The sequence below is a fragment of the Phycodurus eques genome, chromosome 1 (genome assembly GCF_024500275.1).
Source record: "Phycodurus eques isolate BA_2022a chromosome 1, UOR_Pequ_1.1, whole genome shotgun sequence".
Classification (NCBI taxonomy): domain Eukaryota; kingdom Metazoa; phylum Chordata; class Actinopteri; order Syngnathiformes; family Syngnathidae; genus Phycodurus; species Phycodurus eques.
The window spans coordinates 31,152,685-31,173,465 of NC_084525.1; the positions used below are offsets into that span (position 1 = coordinate 31,152,685).

At 42.1% G+C, this 20,781-nt stretch overlaps 1 protein-coding gene across 1 annotated transcript in view; it reads right to left on the reverse strand.

Annotated features, from left to right (window-relative positions):
- Positions 1 to 434: 434 nt before the first annotated feature.
- The window catches only part of skia (v-ski avian sarcoma viral oncogene homolog a), an 80,871-nt gene continuing 60,524 nt past the window's right edge, over positions 435 to 20,781 (reverse strand). The window contains exons 2-7 of the mRNA XM_061687484.1: positions 10,234 to 10,350; positions 9,468 to 9,583; positions 8,679 to 8,983; positions 8,236 to 8,561; positions 5,473 to 5,703; positions 435 to 4,119 (exon numbers count right to left, since the gene is read on the reverse strand). Of these exons, the coding sequence (XP_061543468.1) occupies positions 3,925 to 4,119; positions 5,473 to 5,703; positions 8,236 to 8,561; positions 8,679 to 8,983; positions 9,468 to 9,583; positions 10,234 to 10,350 (1,290 nt within the window). The 3' untranslated portion in view covers positions 435 to 3,924. The remainder of the gene's footprint in view (positions 4,120 to 5,472; positions 5,704 to 8,235; positions 8,562 to 8,678; positions 8,984 to 9,467; positions 9,584 to 10,233; positions 10,351 to 20,781) is intronic.

Consider the following 20,781-nt stretch of genomic DNA (forward strand, 5'->3'; position numbering starts at 1 on the left):
TGAGAACAAAAATCGGGAGTGAACGAGGCCCAATGCCCTAAGCATTGGACAGTTCCTGCTTCAGAAGAACATTGCTCCTCACCCGACCTGACTCCCTCTTTCCCAATCAGAGGACATTTTGAAGAAGTGGGTAATATCAAAATGGCCCGAACTACAGAGCTGCGGAGGATCCAGGAAGAATCCTTCTAGGAGTGCATAGGTGTGGCAACCGAACCGGAAGAAACTCAACCAGAGAAAATGGTTTGTAAAGATGTAGAACTGAGATGTGTATTTCCACATGAGAGAACAGGTTTCGTATTCATCCTTATTTTCTTGCAAACTAAACTGCATTCATCAGCAAGCTGAATTAGGGGCCACATCACTTTGTGTGCAATGTCTGCAAGATAATTATTGTCTAAGGGCTTCACCGCATAAGCAGTAAAGAAACTGGGCCATTCAATCTGGACAAACAACTTTATTTCTGGTAATGCATCTATATACTGTACATTCAGTCACTGCAGTATACAGTATAATCATTGCATTTTTTTCAAACATAATCTCATAGTCCTTTACAATATTGTCGGTGTGCGAGAGGGGTGCTGTTGGGAAAAGATGAGGGAAAACGAAGGGATCACATGAGTGGCCAAAGCTTTTCGTACTGCATATGTGGCATTTATAAATGGGAAAGCTTCCATTTTGCCTCTTACATAAAAATATTTCTAGAAGTTTCATATAGCATTAGCAGCAGCACAGGGCTAAACAGATACACAAGAACAATGGGGGGGGGGGGGGGGGGGGGGGGGGGAAACAATCTTTCAGATGATCTGGTGTGTGCAAGTGTGAGAGACAGAAAGAGTTCTGCTATGTGATAGCGAACATACAGTGAAAAATAAATGAATTAGTGAAAAAAATGCAATACAAAGACTACAGTAAAAAACAAACAAAAAAAAAACATTAGAATTGAATGACTCCTGGGGAATAGTCTCTTTCGCACTGCATGAACTGTTTTTGAAACATTTCCAAACACAAATTAAAAAACAGTAAATCAAGACATCTATTGTAAGAAAAGATTTCATTTTCAAAAGGAAACACCATGTACATATATTATACAATATTGTTAATGAAAAAAATTATTTACATTTTGTAAATTCGTATTCAAATCGTCACACTGGCAAGTACTTGTTTGTTAATATGGATTGTTATTGCTCTTCTAGCAAATTCCTTTCGAAAATAAGACAATTAGCTTGCTGTGCACGGGCGAACGAAGGGCCAATGTCATTATCATCTCCCTTGCTTCATAGAAAATCATGCATAAACAAAACTACACACAGGCTATCAACTTTATTTTGAGTGTAAAAACAACTACAAAATGTACCAATTCGTAGGTGTGCCAAAGTGGCAGACGATGTGTCTTTCTCTGAGAGGGCCCTTCAGTTGGATTTCAGCTGGCCTTTTAATAATAGCAATAATAACAAAGTCCTCTTAATCATCCTCAACATGCATGCCTGAGGACCGCATGTCCACAAACTTGGATTAAATGCGTAAAACTCTTTATGTACAACCCTTAGCAACAACTTACCAAAGCAAGTGTTTTTTTCTTTTCCCAAAAAGGTCATCTACAAAAGTGTTTGCGCATGCACATCATTGATTTCAAATGAAGAAAAAGCACGCACTCTTGGAAAAAAGCTTTACGTATAAATAGTTCAATTGCTCTCTGCGTTGAAAAAGAAACGTAAACTTGTTGTACTTGGATTGGTGATTTTAAAAAAGAGCTGCTGAGTAAGGGAGAGAGTTTATTTTTATTTTTTTAAATAAAGTAGTTGTCTCCCCCGAAACAACTTCTTCTTCAGCTTTTCCTCTTCTGGAAACCTTTCGCCAGTGTCAGGCACTTGAGGTTGTCCAGCATTGCATTTGATATTTTTTTGTATTATTATTTTGTTTGTTTGTTTGTTTTATGCAAGTATGTATACAGCTTTTAGTTATCATTTCCTCCTCTTGGATAAGACAAATTGCTTCAAATTGCATAACACAATAAACCCCTTACATGAACAGTATACTGTAAATGCCCGATATTTGACGATATGAATGGCAAACGTTCTCAGTTTCATGCATAAAGAAAAATGAGTTTTCTTCCAAAAAAAAAAAAGTGAACATAGACAAGCAATAATATATCTCCACATTTAGAACATTAACATTCAAAGGAAAAATAGCGTTAACATCATGTACATTCTGATTGCATTGTACCCACTGCGACGGCATGTTCTGGCAAATGTCTTTTTTTGTCTTCTTTTTTTTTAATAAAAAAATCCAAAGGTGATTGTTTGTGCAGGCTTTTTTTTTTTTTTTTTTTTTTTATATATATAAGAAATCTCCCCACTGACATACACACTGGGACAAATTAATGGTGGGGAAAAACAACACAGTGCTGCCATGGTGTTTGCATTACTTCTACCAAAATAGATTTCCTCATTCAAAGTGGAAATTCACCAATACGTCCCATCAAAGTCAAGCAATGAGATGTTGTGACTTTGAAGGCCGCAAACTATGACATCATTTTCAAACCCCTAAAACTAATTGTCACCATGCATCTGCAGCCATTCATTCAAGTTTCCCTCTTAATTTGTCGTCTGTTCATATGTTTGAGCCAACTCGACTGATTCCAACAGTTCCATCAATCCCAGACTACATCAGGCAGTAACAGATAGAGCCTTGTTTTTCTTTCGGTTTATTTACAATACTTTGCCTTAAGTAAACAGAACAATATTTAATAGAGAATGAATATAAGCAACAAAATGTTAATTGGATTTATACGGTAACGTTCATGGATAAAATGATGTTTTCAAAACAAGATTGAAGACAAAAGTGGAATTACAATGCATAAAAACAGTTTGTTGTTAGGACAAAGTGCCATTCATTTTTGTTAACTCCAAAAAAAATATATATTTACATACCTTAATTTAATTAACATGAACATTTGTGGTTCTTGCCAAGGGTGCCTCATATAGTCATATAGTTAATATGCTGATTAATGAAAGTAAAATAAATGCCAGCTTCCTCACTCCTGTGGAATGAGATGAGAAAACAAGGCCACGCTCACATGTGGAATTTTGTATCTTTAGAAGATTCGACACCTCTGGGTTTTGACCCAAATGCTTCAACACAAATATGGCTGGTGACCCGTGTTCATTGGACTTAGTGTGAGCAACACTGGGACAAAGACTGATGGTAGACTGATAAGTTTGATTATTCCAAATCAAGTGCTCACTTCTGGAGCATTAAAGAAATCCAAGTTTCGATGACATCAATTTGCAAGAGGTTGTGCTCACTGCTTGAAGAAATTCAAAATAAAATATTACTTTTTATTTGGGGGGGGGGGCTGCGATGGCTTCCCTAAAAGCAAGAATGAAAGAAATAAAAATAAAAATAACACGGCGGCACATGTGGATAGTACGTTTGTATTGTTCATCTTCAGATTTATTTGGATATATGTTTCTTTACAGAGTCTATGTAGCTTATCATGTCTTCAAAATCTTCCGTCCTCATTGCGTCGAGGGACAAACGTGGAGGCTTCTGCTGTATGACTAATATAATATGATCATCTTTTAGCATTCTTATCACAGACTGGCCAACTTGTCTTATCAGAGACAGGCACACCCACATTTTCCCTCTTGTGATCGACTTTTCATTTCTGCAAGTATGAAGGTGAGAGTCAGCGTTCGAGTGACGCGCTTCCTCGTTGCAGCTCGTTGTCTTTCTCCAGATGACCATTTGCTTTTCTTGGATGTGGATGAGGACCCAAATCCTGTAGGTCACTGTTATTCGGTATACTCAAGGGCAATCGTGAAGAACACTGGTGTGTATTATGGTCTCGGGCGTGTGGGAAGTGTATGGGATCTCTGCACTGGAGGTGGGGATGGAAGGGAATTGAGGGAATTGGCTACCGGGTTACTTTTTTGATGGCATGTCCTTGTCCTTGGCTGTCAAGTCTTTGTTGCTGCTGGATTTGGGCCAAAGTTGCTGCTGCAGGTCCTTCACCATCCTCTCCAAGTGCTCCCTGGCCTCCCGCTCGTGCAGTAAGTCGGCCCGGAGCTGCTCACGGTCAGCCTCGGCATGTTGCAGCTTCATCTGGAGGTCTTCGATCTGGAAAACATCACGGGACACGGGTGAAATCATACACCAGAGCATTTCTGACTGTGAGAGCAATGATCCAATTACTGACCCCATTCCCCCTGCAGACAAACAGATGGACAGGCGAGGCAAAGGAACAGACGAAATGAGACGAGACAGGATAGATGGATGACATGAGACACAACAGACAAAACAAGACAGACAGATGCAGTGAGTTAAGGGTGGGGGAACGATTAAACAAGCAGGCCAGGAAGACAAAATCAGATCGAAGGAGAAAAATGAAGACAAGACAGAGACACATGACACACTAAAGCAGAAAGACTGACTTCAGTACTATGCAGAATTGGCTTGTATTCGGTACAGCATGCATTTTTCATACTTTCCATTGCAAATGATCTCAATATATTTAATGTGAACTGTTGGGCTCTTAGTCCTCGTAGTGTTGTAGGGTGAGGCTAAACATGCTAATGTGCACTGATTGATTGATTGATAGTGAATTGCCGCTTCCATGTTCACACTGGAAATGGGAAGAAAAAGAAATCTTTAGGAAGACATGTCGTTTGTGCCACTCGTTTACAGGTAATGTCAGCACCCGAAACTGCTCTTGAATTTCACTGGTGACTTACACTTGCTGGTGCTGCTCTCACGTGCCACCGATCCAGCTGTCGCCATGCAGGCCAGGAAAATCCTGGTCTAAATTTATTGCGTCACATCATGGCAAACCAAAGTCTATTGTACCACTTGGAGGAAACGTGGCGTATGTATCCCAGTTGATAATCTCTGGATGGAAATTATTCTCTTCTGTGCTACTAATGTTCATCTTTGGTCTAAACCCAACATGTGTCTTCGTTGTAAACCAGATTTAACAGGTGAAAATGCTTCGAATTGCGTTTTCAATGTCTGATGTCAATGTCTTTTTAAAGACAACCTCTCAAATAGCACAGTGTCTACAGGGAAGCAGACACCGCTTGAGAGCACAACCTCCCTCTTGTTTTGTCTAATCTGCATTTCCCATGATGCTTGGGGGAAGTCGACATCTCGTCCTGTTTCCTTTCCGACGGGGGATTGAACTCGGGTCTCTGCATTTAGGGCAGCACTCATTTATTTGTGACCGGGGAAACGGAACTTGTATTTTTCTTACTTTCTTTCTTTCTTTCCTTCTCTGGGGACCTTGAAAGGGCTTAAGACAGAAACCCTGAACCACTGCAATTACTGTACAGGTGTACGTGTATGTTTCATAAGCATGCGGACTTCCAGACCCAAAGGTTTTCTTGAACCGAGGTTATATGTCCTGCGATTATCGGATGTGTAGTTAGGATAACAAGAGCAGTTAAAAAAGGGTTTGGAATCAAAAGTCCAACTGACCTGTGCAGTGTACTTTGCACGCAGACGTCCGGCCTCGCAGCCTTTATCGCAGACCCTCAGCTGCCGGGCCTGCTCTAGCTCCCGCTTCAGACGGATCCGCGACTCGTTGGCTTCCTTCATCTTCTTCTCGCTGTCGGCTCGCAGGCGCTCTATTTCCTTCCTCAAATTGCGCTTGGCCTCAGTCGCCTCTCGCAGCTTCTCTTTCTTTGCAACCCGCAAGAACTCCAGCTCCTGGAAAAAGCCATTTTGTTGGAGTTGTTGCTATGCAAAGTAGGGGACTATCTTGGGTTATGTACTGTATGTATGTATGTAATTCACCACTTATTTTCTTTATGTGCCATTGAGAAGACTGGCGTTACAAAAGTGATGCCTACGGAAAGCCAGTACCTACAGTGTCAGTGTTTACTTTCAAAAAGTCAAAGGTTAGGGCAATGTGTAGACTAACTGAAGAGATTTCCTTCCTCTAAATTACTAAAAGTATGTGTGTCTGTGTTTTTGTGTGTGTTAATAGTAACCATAGCCTACTCATGGGAACTTTGCTGTTTGGACAAACATGTCTGTCATCAAGTTTTGTTGGTTCCAAGAAAAAGAGACGATCCCTATCACACCCTTTACGCTATACAGGCTTTAAATGAGACCCTACTTTCAACACTTCCCAGCTCAACATCTAGTGTTAGTTCAGCTAAACCCAGCAGGAATGGTGGTTGTTTCAAGTAAGACCACACTTCATTCAGCCTGCAGCATGTGGGCTGCTTTGAGTTGTTCCTGTAGGTTGTGCTTTCTCTTGCCGCCTCCTCAGAGCACGGATACAGTGAGTGGAATGTCGCTGCACTGGAGTAGCTTTGGGTTGCTCGAGATGTTGTTTTTTTTGTGTGTACACACACACACACACACACACACACTTTCAACTGCATTTTCTTGTTCCCGGTCCAAGACCAAATATAAAAATGGAAGTCTGGCCTTTCCTTTTGCAGCAACATCCGCTCTCATTGTTATCACTTGCCAACTCATGCAAAGCTTTGCAGGCAGTGATCATCATGTGTAATCAGGGATTGACATTGACTTTTTTTTGCTCACCAGCCACAGTGGCTAGTGTTTTTTCAGAGTTAATAGCCACTCATTGTTTTCACTAGCCACAATTCTGTTGTTGGATATTAGGGGTTATGTGGAAAAAACTTCCACATTCGGTAACACAGGTCGAAGCACTTGAGAAAACAACGTACATGTAGTGAAGTTAATCTCCTTTCTCACTGGTTTTGAACAAGTGTGCTGTCTTCACATCTGAGTGTGTTGCCAAACACCACTTGAGGCCAAATGAGTGGCTTTTCCTCCCCCCCAATACACTTCTCTCATCGTGCATATGTCTGTACAGTTGTGTGGGTGTGCGGGTGTGGTTTTCTAAAAGAGAAGGACAAGAAAAAAAAAGGACCAATAGGCAAGTGCATAAGTGGGTAAAAAGGTACCGGTACACTTTACAAAGCAGAATTATCAAAATGCTGTTAAGTCAGCAACATTTAAGCAGCCAACAGAGCACTTCCGGTTGACGCACTTACTGTATTTTGACACTCAGATTCGCAAGTGCACTACATCGCGGACTGATGCTAACTTAGTGAGTGCCACAAGGCAAACGCGTTCACTCACGAAAGTTACAGCAAACACTAACAAACCACTCTGGTGTCAAATATTCCGCTTCTCGAGTCACACATGCTACTGCGCATGTGCTAATTACGTGATCTAAACTTCTCAAATAGCATAACATTCTTCAAATATGTACAAAATTAAAAAATGATAAATATTCAAATATTTCCTTTAACAATAAATTACTGTAACCTTCTTTACACTGCAATTAAATGTTGCACCATCTGAGGAAGTTGACAGTGGGATTCCCAGGATGCCAAGCGGCATTGTTTAAATAGTTGCTAAGAATGACTTTATTCTTGATGTTAGATGTTTATTAACACCTAGTAGGAGTAGTAGACATTGTGTGTGTTCTTTCACCCCTTTTATTTTGTGATTCTTGACTAACTGTTTTAACGGTTTATTTAATTGAACACCGCGAGTGAGTGTCATGCTGTGGTTAATGACTTGCCTCGTTGTCACTCATTTTTGCTGGTGATCAGTGTTTGCTCGTGTGCTTTGAAGTAAAGTTGTTCTTTATCAAAACCACAGTACCTCTTACTCGTCTTGAGGGCTCACCATCATCAAAGTGTAAAGTTCAACCTGCACAGTGGCTAGTGGGAGTGGCTGTGTTACACGACCCTGGTGAAATCCACCAGCAAAAGGTGGGTTGGCGGGCATTAATGTCAAGCCCTCTTTGTAATCCAATTCTGTACTGTGAAGCACAACTTAAGAGTTTTTAGAACCTTTTACTGAGTTTCATTTCAATAAATAGCTATTCTGTAAATGTTGAGAACTGCCCCATGGTCCAGTATTTAGAATTCACTGTACATCAGTATGTTCAATAGTTACATGTTGTTCCTATAGTACTGAAGACTGAAATGAGAGGGATAACAACTGCGAAGAGCCATTAATGATACCCATATAACAGAGTAATAATGGCAACGCTGTGGTCTTGATGAACCATGTGATGACACATTTGTTGAGGTTACTACTGATTATAGGATTTACTTTGGAGTACATAATGCATTAAGATGTATTCCAAAGCCTCTTAATGCTAAGGTGAGGATTGAAAATAAAATCTAGGAATTCCAAACCCATCCTCTCATTTGCAAGAATTTAGTTGTCATACACATGTAAACCTACCTGCTGAAGGCTGCGTTTGGCCTGCAAGGCGGATCCCAGCTTCTCCTCCTGCTTCACCCTCATCTTAACTATCTCATGCAAGAACTTCTCCTTTGACTCTTTGGAGTCCAGTCCATTGTCTAGTGCCTGCCGCAGGCTCTCGAACTCTGACTCCAACCCCAGTTCTGGAGGAGTCACAGGGGCTGAAATGGGAACAGCTGCAGGGGTAGTGCCCTCAGCTGTTATGACTGTGCAGAGGGACCCAAGCGCACCGGGCGAACTCAGGTCCTTAGCTGAGCTGGACGAAGTGAAGGATGGTGATGACAGGGAGGACAAAGATGAAGTGACTGGCGGGAGAGATCAGAGATAGAAGAGAGTTTGAGGCGGTGAATAAGATGCTTAAAAAAATTCTGTCACTTCATTTATATTCTGCTTACACTGCTGGGATAATGTTCTTAGCTTACACTCATCACGGCTCTCAACTTCAATCTCCACCTCAGAGTCTTTGTCATCCTGGGGTGGTGGCTGCTTGCTGCCAGTGGAGGTAAGGGAGCAGGCACCCTCGGGTGCTGGAGGCTGGCGCTCCCCTGTGGCTCTTCTCTTGCGAGGTCTAGAGCTGGCATTGGCCCCCTCACCTGGGGGTTCCCCTGTGCTCGGGTGTGACGTGCTGGGGACTGACGGGGACAATGGACCCACCTTTCCCAGTGGCAGTGGTGTGAGGGCAACATTAGGGGCCACAGCATTCTCCAGGCTCTTGTAGTTGTAGAAGCTAGAAGTATACCAGACCAACCAGACTCAACTTACAGTAGTTGAAAGAAATCTCTGAGTCTTTATGATCAATGTCAAAAGCTTTTTTGTTTTTTTGCCTCCAAGTATGAACAATGTCGGTGCCATATTGCATAGGTAATTTTGAAAACTTTCTACAACAACCAGTGTAAAGAAAGATTCAAATGCAATACAGTACTTGCATCCCATTTTACTCCCACTTTATGAGAATCTGGGCCAGATCTACAGTTATGTTAAAGGCAGCATTGGCAGCACTATGCCAAGTGGGTATTAACAGTATGAGTGTATCAAATGTCTATTAATGTTGAAACGTGGGAGGTTGTGGTAGAAGCAGAAAGAGTTAATCAGATCCAGGAGAACAAAGCGGTTGTCATCTCGCAGAGTAAAAACTGGAATCATTATCAGCATCGCAAAGCTAAGTATTTGGAAAGCAGATGTTTTTTTTTCAAAAATAGTTATGGACTTACTTGTCTCTTAAGAGAGCGAAGGGGTGAATGGGGGGCTCCTTATCACTGGCAGAGATATGTGGCGACCAGGGTCTAAAAGCTGATGGCCTCTGTCTCGGCTGAATGCAGTTGAAACTCTGGGGAAAAATGCATGAAATGTGGTTGAAGGAATGTTTTTGGCAAGAAATATAATTTTTCAGAATTGATTAATTATTAAGATATATACTCAGAAAACACAGACGCATGCACACTGGGTTCCTACAAACATGGCTTAAGGGGACAATGCGAAGGGTATTGACCAATAGGACTTGGGCAATTAGGTGCTCAGATTTGCATTTGTCCAACAACTAATTTTCACATTTGTACTCCACAGCAAGTCATAAAACTACCCTCTTCTGGTCCCCAGAGCCAGGTACTTAAGACAAAAATCACTACCCCCAGTTGTCAGGGCAAATATGGCAAACATAAAAAATGCTGTTGGACAATTCAACATTAAGATTGTTGTTGTGGTGGAAGAGCTGTTGGAGTTGCCCAGCGATTGTCTGGTGACCAGTCCAGGGTGTACTACCCCTCTCTTCCAAAAGTCAGCTGGGATAGGCTCCAGCTCACCTTCTGACCATATAGAAAATGGATTGAGGTTCAATTGTTCTAAGACTAGAATAGGTGCCCATGCAAACCTCCCATACTGCAGTTGAACACATCTGGGACGAATATTAAGTATTAGTGTTTTAATGCTTACGGTTTTGCATTTTTACATGTATTTTGTCCTGTGTATAGTGACACCAACCTTATTGGAGTTGGAAAGGGACTGTAGCCAGTCGTGCTGCTTCTCCTTGTCAGCCACAGTGGATTGTATTGGGATGTCTTCATGTTTGGGCTTTTTGATTGGAACAGGATCTGATACCTTGAAGAAAAGGATATTGACTGATTAGGATACAGCAGTAGGTTGACTTTCAACCAGTTTCTATTGTGAAATAGTGCTCTTGCTAACACTTGATATGAAGCCTCAAAAATTATCACCAAGAATCGTAGTTTATTCATTCATTCATTCATTTTTCGAATTGCTTATCCTCACTAGGATCGTGGGCGTGCTGGAGCCTATTCCAGAGATCTTTGGGCGAGAGCCGGGGTACACCCTGAACTGGTCGCCAGCCAATCGCAGGGCACGAATCGTAGTTTATACACTAAATAATCACATGGGTCCATGCACATCCAAATCCATGTTCTTTTATCATATCATGCAAAGGGTCTTCCCTACTTGGCAACCAGTCAATAACTGTCACACAAAAAGGTCAGTGAACTGCAAATGCACTATATTGTGCCAGAAAAACTAACATGTTTGTGTGCATACAGGGATGACTGATAGAGGAGTGCCAGAGGAGGTCACTGATAACTGGAAGTGCCAGTGTGTTTAAATTTAGATGTGGTATTGACTTTAGTTGACTTTGATGGTGTGGTAATCCTGAAGCAACTCACACACGCAGACACACACACTGTCCAGACGATGGTAATGTGTCACACAGTTGTCACACACCAACCAAAGCAATCTAACAAGGCGTGTTTGCTCATAAATTGCCAAGAGTGAAGGCAGGAGGTGACTAGGGCAGTGTGTGCGTGTGTGTGTGTGTGTGTGTGTGTGTGCGCATGCGTGCATGGGTGTCTGTCACACACAAAAGCATACATACAGACAGCAGACAAGTAGGGGTTTGTATTACTTTCCTCAGTTAGGCTGTCTTTGTGGCACTGACCTCACCCTCTCGAAAGTGGAGCTGTCACTAGCTGACACACACGCACACACACACGTACGCACGCACACGGACAGTCTGTCTATATTTATACTTTTTTTTTTAAACCACTGTCATGGTACTCAAAATCGATAGTTGGACAATCAATCTTGAAGCACAACAGGATTTAAATTAGCCAATTGCAAACGGCTATTTATGCAGCATGTATTTTGCACGCACAAGCCATGTGGAATAAATTCCGTTCATTGTGCAGTATCAACACAACACGTTAGATTGGAGTAAATTTTACTCGTCGATCAAGCAGTTTGTTGATGACATCAACCAAAAGCAACAAAAAATGTAGAGACCATTTACCTTTTGACATGAATTCAGATGGATATTATTGTTTCAGTTCAGGACTTCAGACAGACTTTAGTTTAGGGGAGTCCTGTCTGTGGTTACCAGCATTGTAGGCAAAAAGTGGGAGATATTCTATGTCCTACATTTCAGTCTAGGGAATTAGGGCTAGGGGTTTTGGGCCGACAAATAAGCTTAGAATGTAGCGAATTACACACGAGCAGACGCAAACCACGGTGCGCTGGGCAAAGTCTCTATGCCGCATGCTTGTTCTCTTCTCGTAGATTATGGGTTGCCAGTGCATCAGAGCAACGTCAAAGCTCCATTAGGAGGCAGAGGGGGAGCCAAGTATCAGCAAAATTCATGGGGCTCATTTGGGGGTCCAACACCCATCCAAACAAGAGTGGTTTTTCATTCATTCATTAATCTTCCGTTCCGCTTATCCTCACTAGGGTCGCGGGCGTCCTGGAGTTTATCCCAGCTATCTCCGGGCGAGAGGCGGGGTACACCCTGAACTGGTCGCCAGCCAATCGCAGGGCACATATAAACAAACGACCATTTGCACTCACATTCACACCTACGGGCAATTTAGAGTCTTCAATTAACCTACCATGCATGTTTTTGGGATGTGGGAGGAAACCGGAGTGCCCGGAGAAAACCCACGCAGGCACGGGGAGAACATGCAAACTCCACACAGACGGGGCCGGGATTTGAACCTCCTCAGAACTGTGAGGAAGATCTGCTAACCAGTTGGCCATCGTTGCCGCCAAGAGTGGTTTTCAAATATGAAAATGTTTTTTTTTCGTACTTTTTAAAGGCTTGACCGTGCTTGTGGTACTCACTCAACAACCATAGAGTGGTTCCAAGCGACCAAATCAAGAGTGGCACGCAATAATTGGCTAAAATCTGATCCACTTAAATGAGAGTATGTTGTCCTGTGGATTATGTATGATGATCAATTGTGCATAAAACAAGACAAAAATATGCATGTGTTTGGGAAAGCATGTGACCGTGCTCTTATCTGCCCAACCCTTTAATGAGCCTGTGTGGATTACACAACATATACCGGATGTCACACTTCTCAGATAAGGGTTTCCGATTAGCTGTGTGTGTTAGACATTACTTTTCTGCACTACTACTACAAAACCTCATACATGACACGTTACAATATCCATGCACATTTATCATCCTGCTGTCTGCAATGCATCATTTGCCTTTTGATTTGTCAGACAGAATTTATTGTTAAAGGCCAGCATCGAGGTACTGCGCAGTCTTAATTGTGTAATGCTCTTCAATGCAATAAAAATAACATCACTTTACATGTCAAGCGGGGGCCTAGAAATAAAGTATGTCCTGCTTGAGGAATCCAGTCATAGTGATGGAACAGCATATGTGGACAAACTGAGAGTGGCAGCCCTGTTTCAGCTGCCATAGGGTCCTGCCGTGCAGGGGCTCCTATGTGCACGCGTCTGGGCAATTGGATGTCTGTTAATATGTCTCTGTGTCTATGTGTGTGAGACAGGATGGGTGGGGTGATAACAGTTTCTCAGTTAGAAGACAGCCTGCGTGTTCTGAAATCCTCAGAGTTTCATAGCACTTCCACTGTCTGTAAACCACTGATGTTTGCCAAAAGTTGGCTTTTTGAAAAAATAAATACCCACTGACAGTTATTTTCACCTTCCACCTTAAAAAAAACATAGTGGCCGAGGTAATAAAGGCATGTTATCTCTTTTGGTTTGTAGTTAAATTATACATTTAAGTATTATAATTTATATATTCCATCCATCCATTTTCCGAACTGCTTATCCTCAGTAAGGTCGCAGGTGTGCCAATCTCAGCTGACTTTGGGCGAGAGGCAGGGTACACTCTAAAATGGTCGCCAGCCAATCGCAGGGCACATATAAACAAACAACCATTTGAACTCTCATTCACACCTACAGGCAATTTAGTGTCTTCAATTAACCTACCATGTATGTTTTTGGAATTTGGTAAGAAATCGGAGTACCCGGAGAAAACCCACGCAGGCACAGAGAGAACATGCAAACACCACACGGGGAGGCCAGATTTTAACCCAGGTCTTCAGAACTGACAGATGTGCTAACCAGTTATACTAATTTTTAATTTTTAATTTTTTTTTAATTTAATAATTTTATTTTTTTTTTAATTTAATAATTTACATTTTTTAATTAATTTTTTTTTTTTTTTTTTTTAATTTATATATATATATACACGCCTGTGTGGCGTTTGCATGTTCTCCCTGTGCCAGCGTGGGTTTTCTCTGGGCACTCTGGTTTCCTCCCACATCCCAAAAACATGCGTGGTAGGTTAATTGACAAATCTAAATTGCCCATAGATGTGAGTGTGAATGGTTGTTTGTTTATATGTGCCCGCCTCTCGTCCGAAGATAGCTGGGATAGGCTCCAGCACGCCTGTGACCCTTGTGAGGACAAGCGGTACAGAAAATGGATGGTTGGATGGATATATATATATATATATATATATATATATATACACACACACGCACGCACACACACACACACACACACACACACACACACACACACACACACACACACACACATACATATATCAGTGCTTTTGGACATCGGAATAGCTCACCATGAGCTTTCTTTGAACCTCCTAGATGTTTTCTGCAATGCTGGGAATCCATGAACCCCAGGGGTTACAATCAGCAACTTGGAGTAGCTTACAGCTACCTGGTTAGCCTCCCATGAGCAGCTCCAGTGCTGCTGAGAATTTAGCATGCCGCTAAAGCACTGAGCCTGAGTGAATGTTTTGGTCGTCAGTTGAAGGGTTCGATGCGGCAAGAATGGCCGTCTAAATGCTCAGCTGAAGACTATAGATATGGATCACTAACAACTCGCCAGTCATCCATCCAGCTACAGAGGATGTGCGCAGCCGTTTACACTGCTTGATTGACATTGAAATGCTGATAGTGAAATACTATCTAACAAGGGAATTCAGTGTTCTGTTCATCCTAGCTGTTTACATGCAACTACGGGCCCACAAACTACAGCGTTTGCCCTCCTGCACAACATTATAGATAAACACGAGAACGCACCACCAGACGGAGTGCTTGTTCACTGATGCATTTGAGAAAATCGCAAATAGGCAAGTTTTCCCGCATATAGGCAAATTCACAAATGCCAAACCATGAGGGAGAGAGGGAGAGAGAGAGAGAGCGAGTGAGAGAGAGAGCGATATGAGAATTGTGGCTGTAGCCCCGGGCAGGCAACTAGGTTTGGCCCAGGGCCCACATTTTTTCCTGACAATCTCACGGGCCAAAATTACATTTTCATCAGGCGAAACCTGCTTTTCCTACAAATTTTTTTTCCTCATTTATACTATTGTATACAAACATAATTTAATGAACTTACTTGCTAAGTAACTCAATTTAAGAGACAATGCCATTGGATAAAGATTTGAAACCCATAAAATGAGCTTTAGTTTGTAAGAATTGTTTTATATATGGTGGCACGGTGGACGACTGCTTAGAGCGTCAGCCTCACAGTTCTGAGGACCGGGGTTCAATCCGCCTGTGCGGAGTTTGCATGTTCTCCCCGTGCCAGCGTGGGTTTTCTCCGGGCACTCCGGTTTCCTCCCACATCCCAAAAACATGCATGAATTGGAGACTCTAAATTGCCCGTAGGTGTGAATGTGAGTGGTTGTTTGTTTGTATGTGCCCTGTGATTGGCTGGCAACCAGTTGAGCGTGTACCCCGCCTCCTGCCCGATGATAGCTGGGATAGGCTCCAGCACGCCCGCGACCCTAGTGAGGAGAAGCGGCTCAGATAATGGATGGATGGATAGATGTTTTAAGTATTAAGGATTTTATACCGGCGGCACGGTGGACGACTGGTTAGAGCGTCAGCCTCACAGTTCTGAGGACCGGGATTCAATCCCCGGCCCCGCCTGTGTGGAGTTTGCATGTTCTCCCCGTGCCTGTGTGGGTTTTCTCCGGGGACTCTGGTTTCCTTCCACATCCCAAAAACATGCATTAATTGGAGACTCTAAATTGCCCGTAGGTGTGACTGTGAGTGCGAATGGATGGATGGATTTTATACCATTTTATATGTCGCAAATCAGCCCAAATTGACTTGTCCAGAAAGCAATGTAAATTAATATGAAACTTGTGACCAAAATCTTGACTCTTTGGTAGATAAAACCCCATGTTTCTTATTAATTGAGATGAAAACGTGATGTTTAAATAGGCCATTTTCAAATTTTTTATCTCTGTGTCCGCTCGAGCCATCTCATTCCTGACGACGACGAACCCAACCTAATATGACGTCAGGTTTACATCCAACTTCACAGAAAACAATATTAATAATGGTTCATACGTTGATATACTTGTCGATTGTGTCGAAATCCTATGAACGTGTAATTTTCGAAATCGAGGTACATTTTGATCTTTGTAGGAAGTACAGTACAAAGGAGAGTGGAAAGAAAAGTATGCATTTATTCTACCTGTGTTTATAAATGCCAAGCCAACTTGTCTTTTCTGTAAAGAGGTTGGAGGCGGGACGTGGGCTGCACGGAGCGGACGGAGACCAGAAGTTTCCCGGAGGTCTGCCGGACTATGTTATGCTCGGGGCGAAGGAAGCAGTGCGAGGGGCACCTCTCGCCCGATCGATTGCAAAGCGACGGTTAGTCAGGCTAGGTGCGTTCGAAGTGACGATGATTTGTCCTGCAATTGACATTAGTTGTCATCACTATTTTTTTTTTTAATTGGCCGATTAATGTACACCCATTGTGTAAACAGTTACAGCCGGCGCAGCCACCGTTTTGTAGACATTACTTCCGCATTGAATGCCGCATTTCAGTCACGTGGGCGTCGTCACGTCACATGGGTTATGAGGCCAATCAGGTGCTAAAATACTGTAACAAGGAAGTGAAGTGAGCGATGGCGCAGCCTTTTTTTCACCACCATTGCCCTGTGGCAGCCCGGCTCATGATGGTACCTTCACAAACATCATTAGGTGTGCCAATTATGGCCCGCAGGCCGCTACTTGCCGACCTCTGCTGTAGACAATCGGTTACATTTTTATTTTATCAGGGTCTGTAGATTTGACAACAGTCAGAAAAGCAACAGACTTGTAGAAAAGGTTACATCCGTTCAACATTGCTGGAATAATTCCAAAGGGGCATGTGAAGACCTTCCTGTTGTCTGAAAACTTGATTGCGGGGAATATGCTCTCGGCAAAGGTGAAACTCCCTTAAGGAAAGTTTCAAGTGAGGACTTTGCAGCATGCTTGTGGTGTCAGATGATAAAAATGTCATCAAATCCCACAGGGTTTTAACTACTTCTCTTGTGACAGACAGCTATTTATGAGGTAATGCAGAATCTCTTTCTTGACACATTCTGTCACCCTACACCCCACCCCCCCTTCTTGCTTCATATTCTGCCATCGCCTTCCCTCCCACATGTAGCTGTCTGTTTGTCTGAGACCATTTCCCGTGTCATAGATTACAGGATGTCCTCAACAAACAAGCAAGATTCTGGTTGAACCCCCCCCCCAAAAAAAACACATTTGTTTCAGGTAGTATTTTCAGGTAGTATAGTACTCCTGCAAGAAGACCAAAACAGAAAATTTAAGAGTGACCCATGAAGCTCTTTTAAAATGTTGTCCAACTCTGTAAATCTTGGGCACTCTTGAAAATTCCACTGACCGCGGTTACCATTTCCTTAAACAGGAAACAATTCTTGCTTTGACCGCATAATGTGACTTAAGACTGCCTGACTGTAAGTGGCAAACAGTCTTTTCTGGTATGGTGCTAAACTGGTTGCCTTGCGTAACATCCCCCTTTGGAGGCTAAGATGAAAGGTCCAAAAACCTGTTTTCTTTGCTCTTTTTTTAAATCAGTTGGGTGAATGGAGCCACACCCTGCGTGTGACCTAACATTGGCCTCTGCTTGTCTTACTAAGAGGCCCTCATGTTATTGAAAAAGGAGGTGCCCCCTGTTTCGGGAAAGGTAGAACTGCTCACCTCTTGCTGCCTCGGCCACATACCTGTACATCAACAAACAACTCGCATATATGCAGTTCCGCTGCTAACACAAATAAGGCTGGCCACAGGGTCAAGAAAGAATGAAATGGCTGTTAATATTGGAGAAAATAAACAAACGATATGTATCTCTCAAGTTTTTGTCTCAGGTATGAAAAGATCTGCTATTGGTTGCTAAGCTCTGAAAGGGTGATAGTTTTTTTGTTTTTTGGGTACCATTTTACAGTACAGTTTTAATCCGCAGGACAAAAGAGAGGAAAAGACAGCTCGCCTTTTGAGTAAGTTTCCTGAACAGTGCTTGTATTTTATGCCCTCAAAAGCACATGCAAAGCTCAAATTTTGCTAACTTGTTCCTCCTGCCATCTTTCCAGCGGCTGGGGATTTGCTGTGAAGAACAGTGACTGTATTCAATCAGGTAAGTAGCAAAAACAGTTTTTAGTCACCATAAAACCACTGGCACACAACAATGTTAAGGATAATTATTATTCAAGACTGGTTTGCTTAGGCTGATTTCTGACATCAGTTTGAACTGATTTGCTGACTAAACTTAAAAATGCCCTCATATAGAATTCACTTTGATAAAGGAAGTACAGTACAAAGTTTTCAATGCTCAGCACATAAGTAATTTCTATAAGTTTGAGAAACTTTGTGCTGCAGAACACGCTTAGTCTGGAACATGAACATATCTGCAAATGTGCATTTGTCAATGTACAGACAGCTATTCAGGCTATCAAGTACAACCCCAATTCCAATGAAGTTGGGACTTTGTGTTAAACATAAATAAAAACAGAATACATTGATTTGCAAATCATGTTCAACCTATATTTAATTGAATACACTACAAAGACAAGATATTTAATGTTCAAACGGATAACTGTTATTGTTTGAAGCAAATGATCATTAACTTAGAAATCTATGGCTACAACCCATTCCAAAAATGCTGGGACAGATGGCAAAAAAGACTGATAAAGTTGAGGAATGCTCATCAACCACTTGTTTGAAACATACCACAGGTGAACAGGCTAATTGGGAACAGGTGGGTGAAACTTGAAACTCTACAATGCAAAGCAAAAGCCATTTATCAACAACACCCAGAAACACCGCCGGCTTCTCTGGGCCTGAGCTCATCTAAGATGGACTGATGCAAAGTGGAAAAGTGTTCTGTGGTCCGATGAGTCCACATTTCAAATTGTTTTTGGAAATTGTGGGCGTTGTGTCCTCCGGGCCAAAGAGAACCATCCGGACTGTTATGGACGCAAAGTTAAAAAGCCAGCATCTGTGATGGTATGGGGCTGTGTTAGTGCCAATGGCATGGGTAACTTACACATCTGGGTAGCCACCATTCATGCTGAAAGGTACATACAGGTTTTGGAGAAACATATGCTGCCATCCAAGCAACCTCTTTTTCATGGACACCCCTGCTTATTTCAGAAAGACAATGCCAAACCACATTCTGCATGTGTTACAACAGCGTGGCTTCGTAGTAAAAGAGTGCGGGTACTAGACTGGCCTGCCTGCAGTCCAGACCTGTCTCCCATTGAAAATGTGAAGCGTAAAATACGACGACGGAGACCCCGGACTGTTGAACAGCTGAAGCGGTATATCAAGCAAGAATGGGAAAAAATTCTACCTACAATGCTTCAAGAATTAGTGTCCTCAGTTCCCAAACATTTATTGAATGTTGTTAAAAGAAAAGGTGATGTAACAGAGACATGTAACAGTTTTTTTTGGAACGTGTTGCAGCCATAAAATTCAAAGTTAATGATTATTTGCTAAAAACAATCAAGTTTATCAGTTTGAACATTAAATATATTGTCTTTTTAATGTATTCAATTAAATATAGGTTGAACATGATTTGCAAATCATTGAATTCTGTTTTTATTTGTTTAACACAACGTTCCAACTTCATTGGAATTGGGGTTGTAACTGCATAAAGCGAAGAGGCCCGCGTGGTACCTGTCCGTACCACTTATCCTAACCTAAACCATCATTTATCCCATTATCAGGTAAACATCTCCTAAATTTCCAAAATAAAGAAAAATGTTTTATAGTGACACAGCACTGTACAAAATGTCATTCCTATTAGCCTTCACGTCTCTTCCTGGAGGGACGGTGCAACCGTAGAAACAAAACGTTCATTTATTTCATGTTTAAACATGTATTTCCACATTATCTGTTCCGAGTACACTTTTACAGTAGTAGGTCTGCTGTTTTTGAGAGGCTTCTACTTCCTGGAAGAGTCCAGAGAGGCTAGTAGACAAAACAAGTGAAATCAGAGCTGCTGCTGCCTTAAGATGGGCTCAAGGTTAAACGTCACTAATAAAAATAAGACATCGGATGTATTGATTGTATATTCTACAATAATGGGTAACAGTGTTTTCTTAGTTATCCAATACAACAAATATATATAAATAAATAGAAACATTAAGGGATCCTTTGGAACAAATGAGAGGACAAGAAGCTACATTAGTCCCCTGGTCCCAAACGGAAGGAAAGTTCAACTCTCCCAGCCACTTCAGTAAAAACAGAGAAGGAAAAAAAGGTCAATAGGGCTGGAAAAAAAAAAAGAAAGCTAGAGATTGTCCAGAAAACAGGTCTTCGTAGTATTTAACACTCACACATAGAACATAAGCATTTTTGCTTGCCTAGAAAGACATGCAAGTCAGTCATTACATCATCTTTTTATCTATCTGGTCCTCAAAAATTCAAAATCTAGTTTAAAAAAATGTTAAGCCTCAGACTTTCCACTCATGAAAAAAAAAAATATATATATATATATGACTGGTTAGAGCGTCAGCCTCACAGTTCTGAGGAGCGGGGTTCAATCCCCGGCCCTGCCTGTGTGGAGTTTGCATGTTCTCCCCATGCCTGCGTGGGTTTTCTCCGGGCACTCCGGTTTCCTCCCACATCCCGAAAACATGCATAGTAGGCTAATTGACAACTCTAAATTGCCCATAGGTGTGAATGTGAGTGTGAATGGTTGTTTGCTTGCATGTGCCCTGCGATTGGCTGGCAACCAGTTCAGGGTGTACCCCGCCTCCTGCCCCATGATGGCTGGGATAGGCTCCAGCACGCCCGCAACCCTCGTGAGGAGAAGCGGCTCAGAAAATGGATGGATGGATGTTATATTGCAGCCATTTGCTAAAATCATTAAAGTAATTTTTTTCCTCATTAATGTACGCACAGCACCCCATATTGACAGAAAAAAATTTAATTGTTGAAATGATTG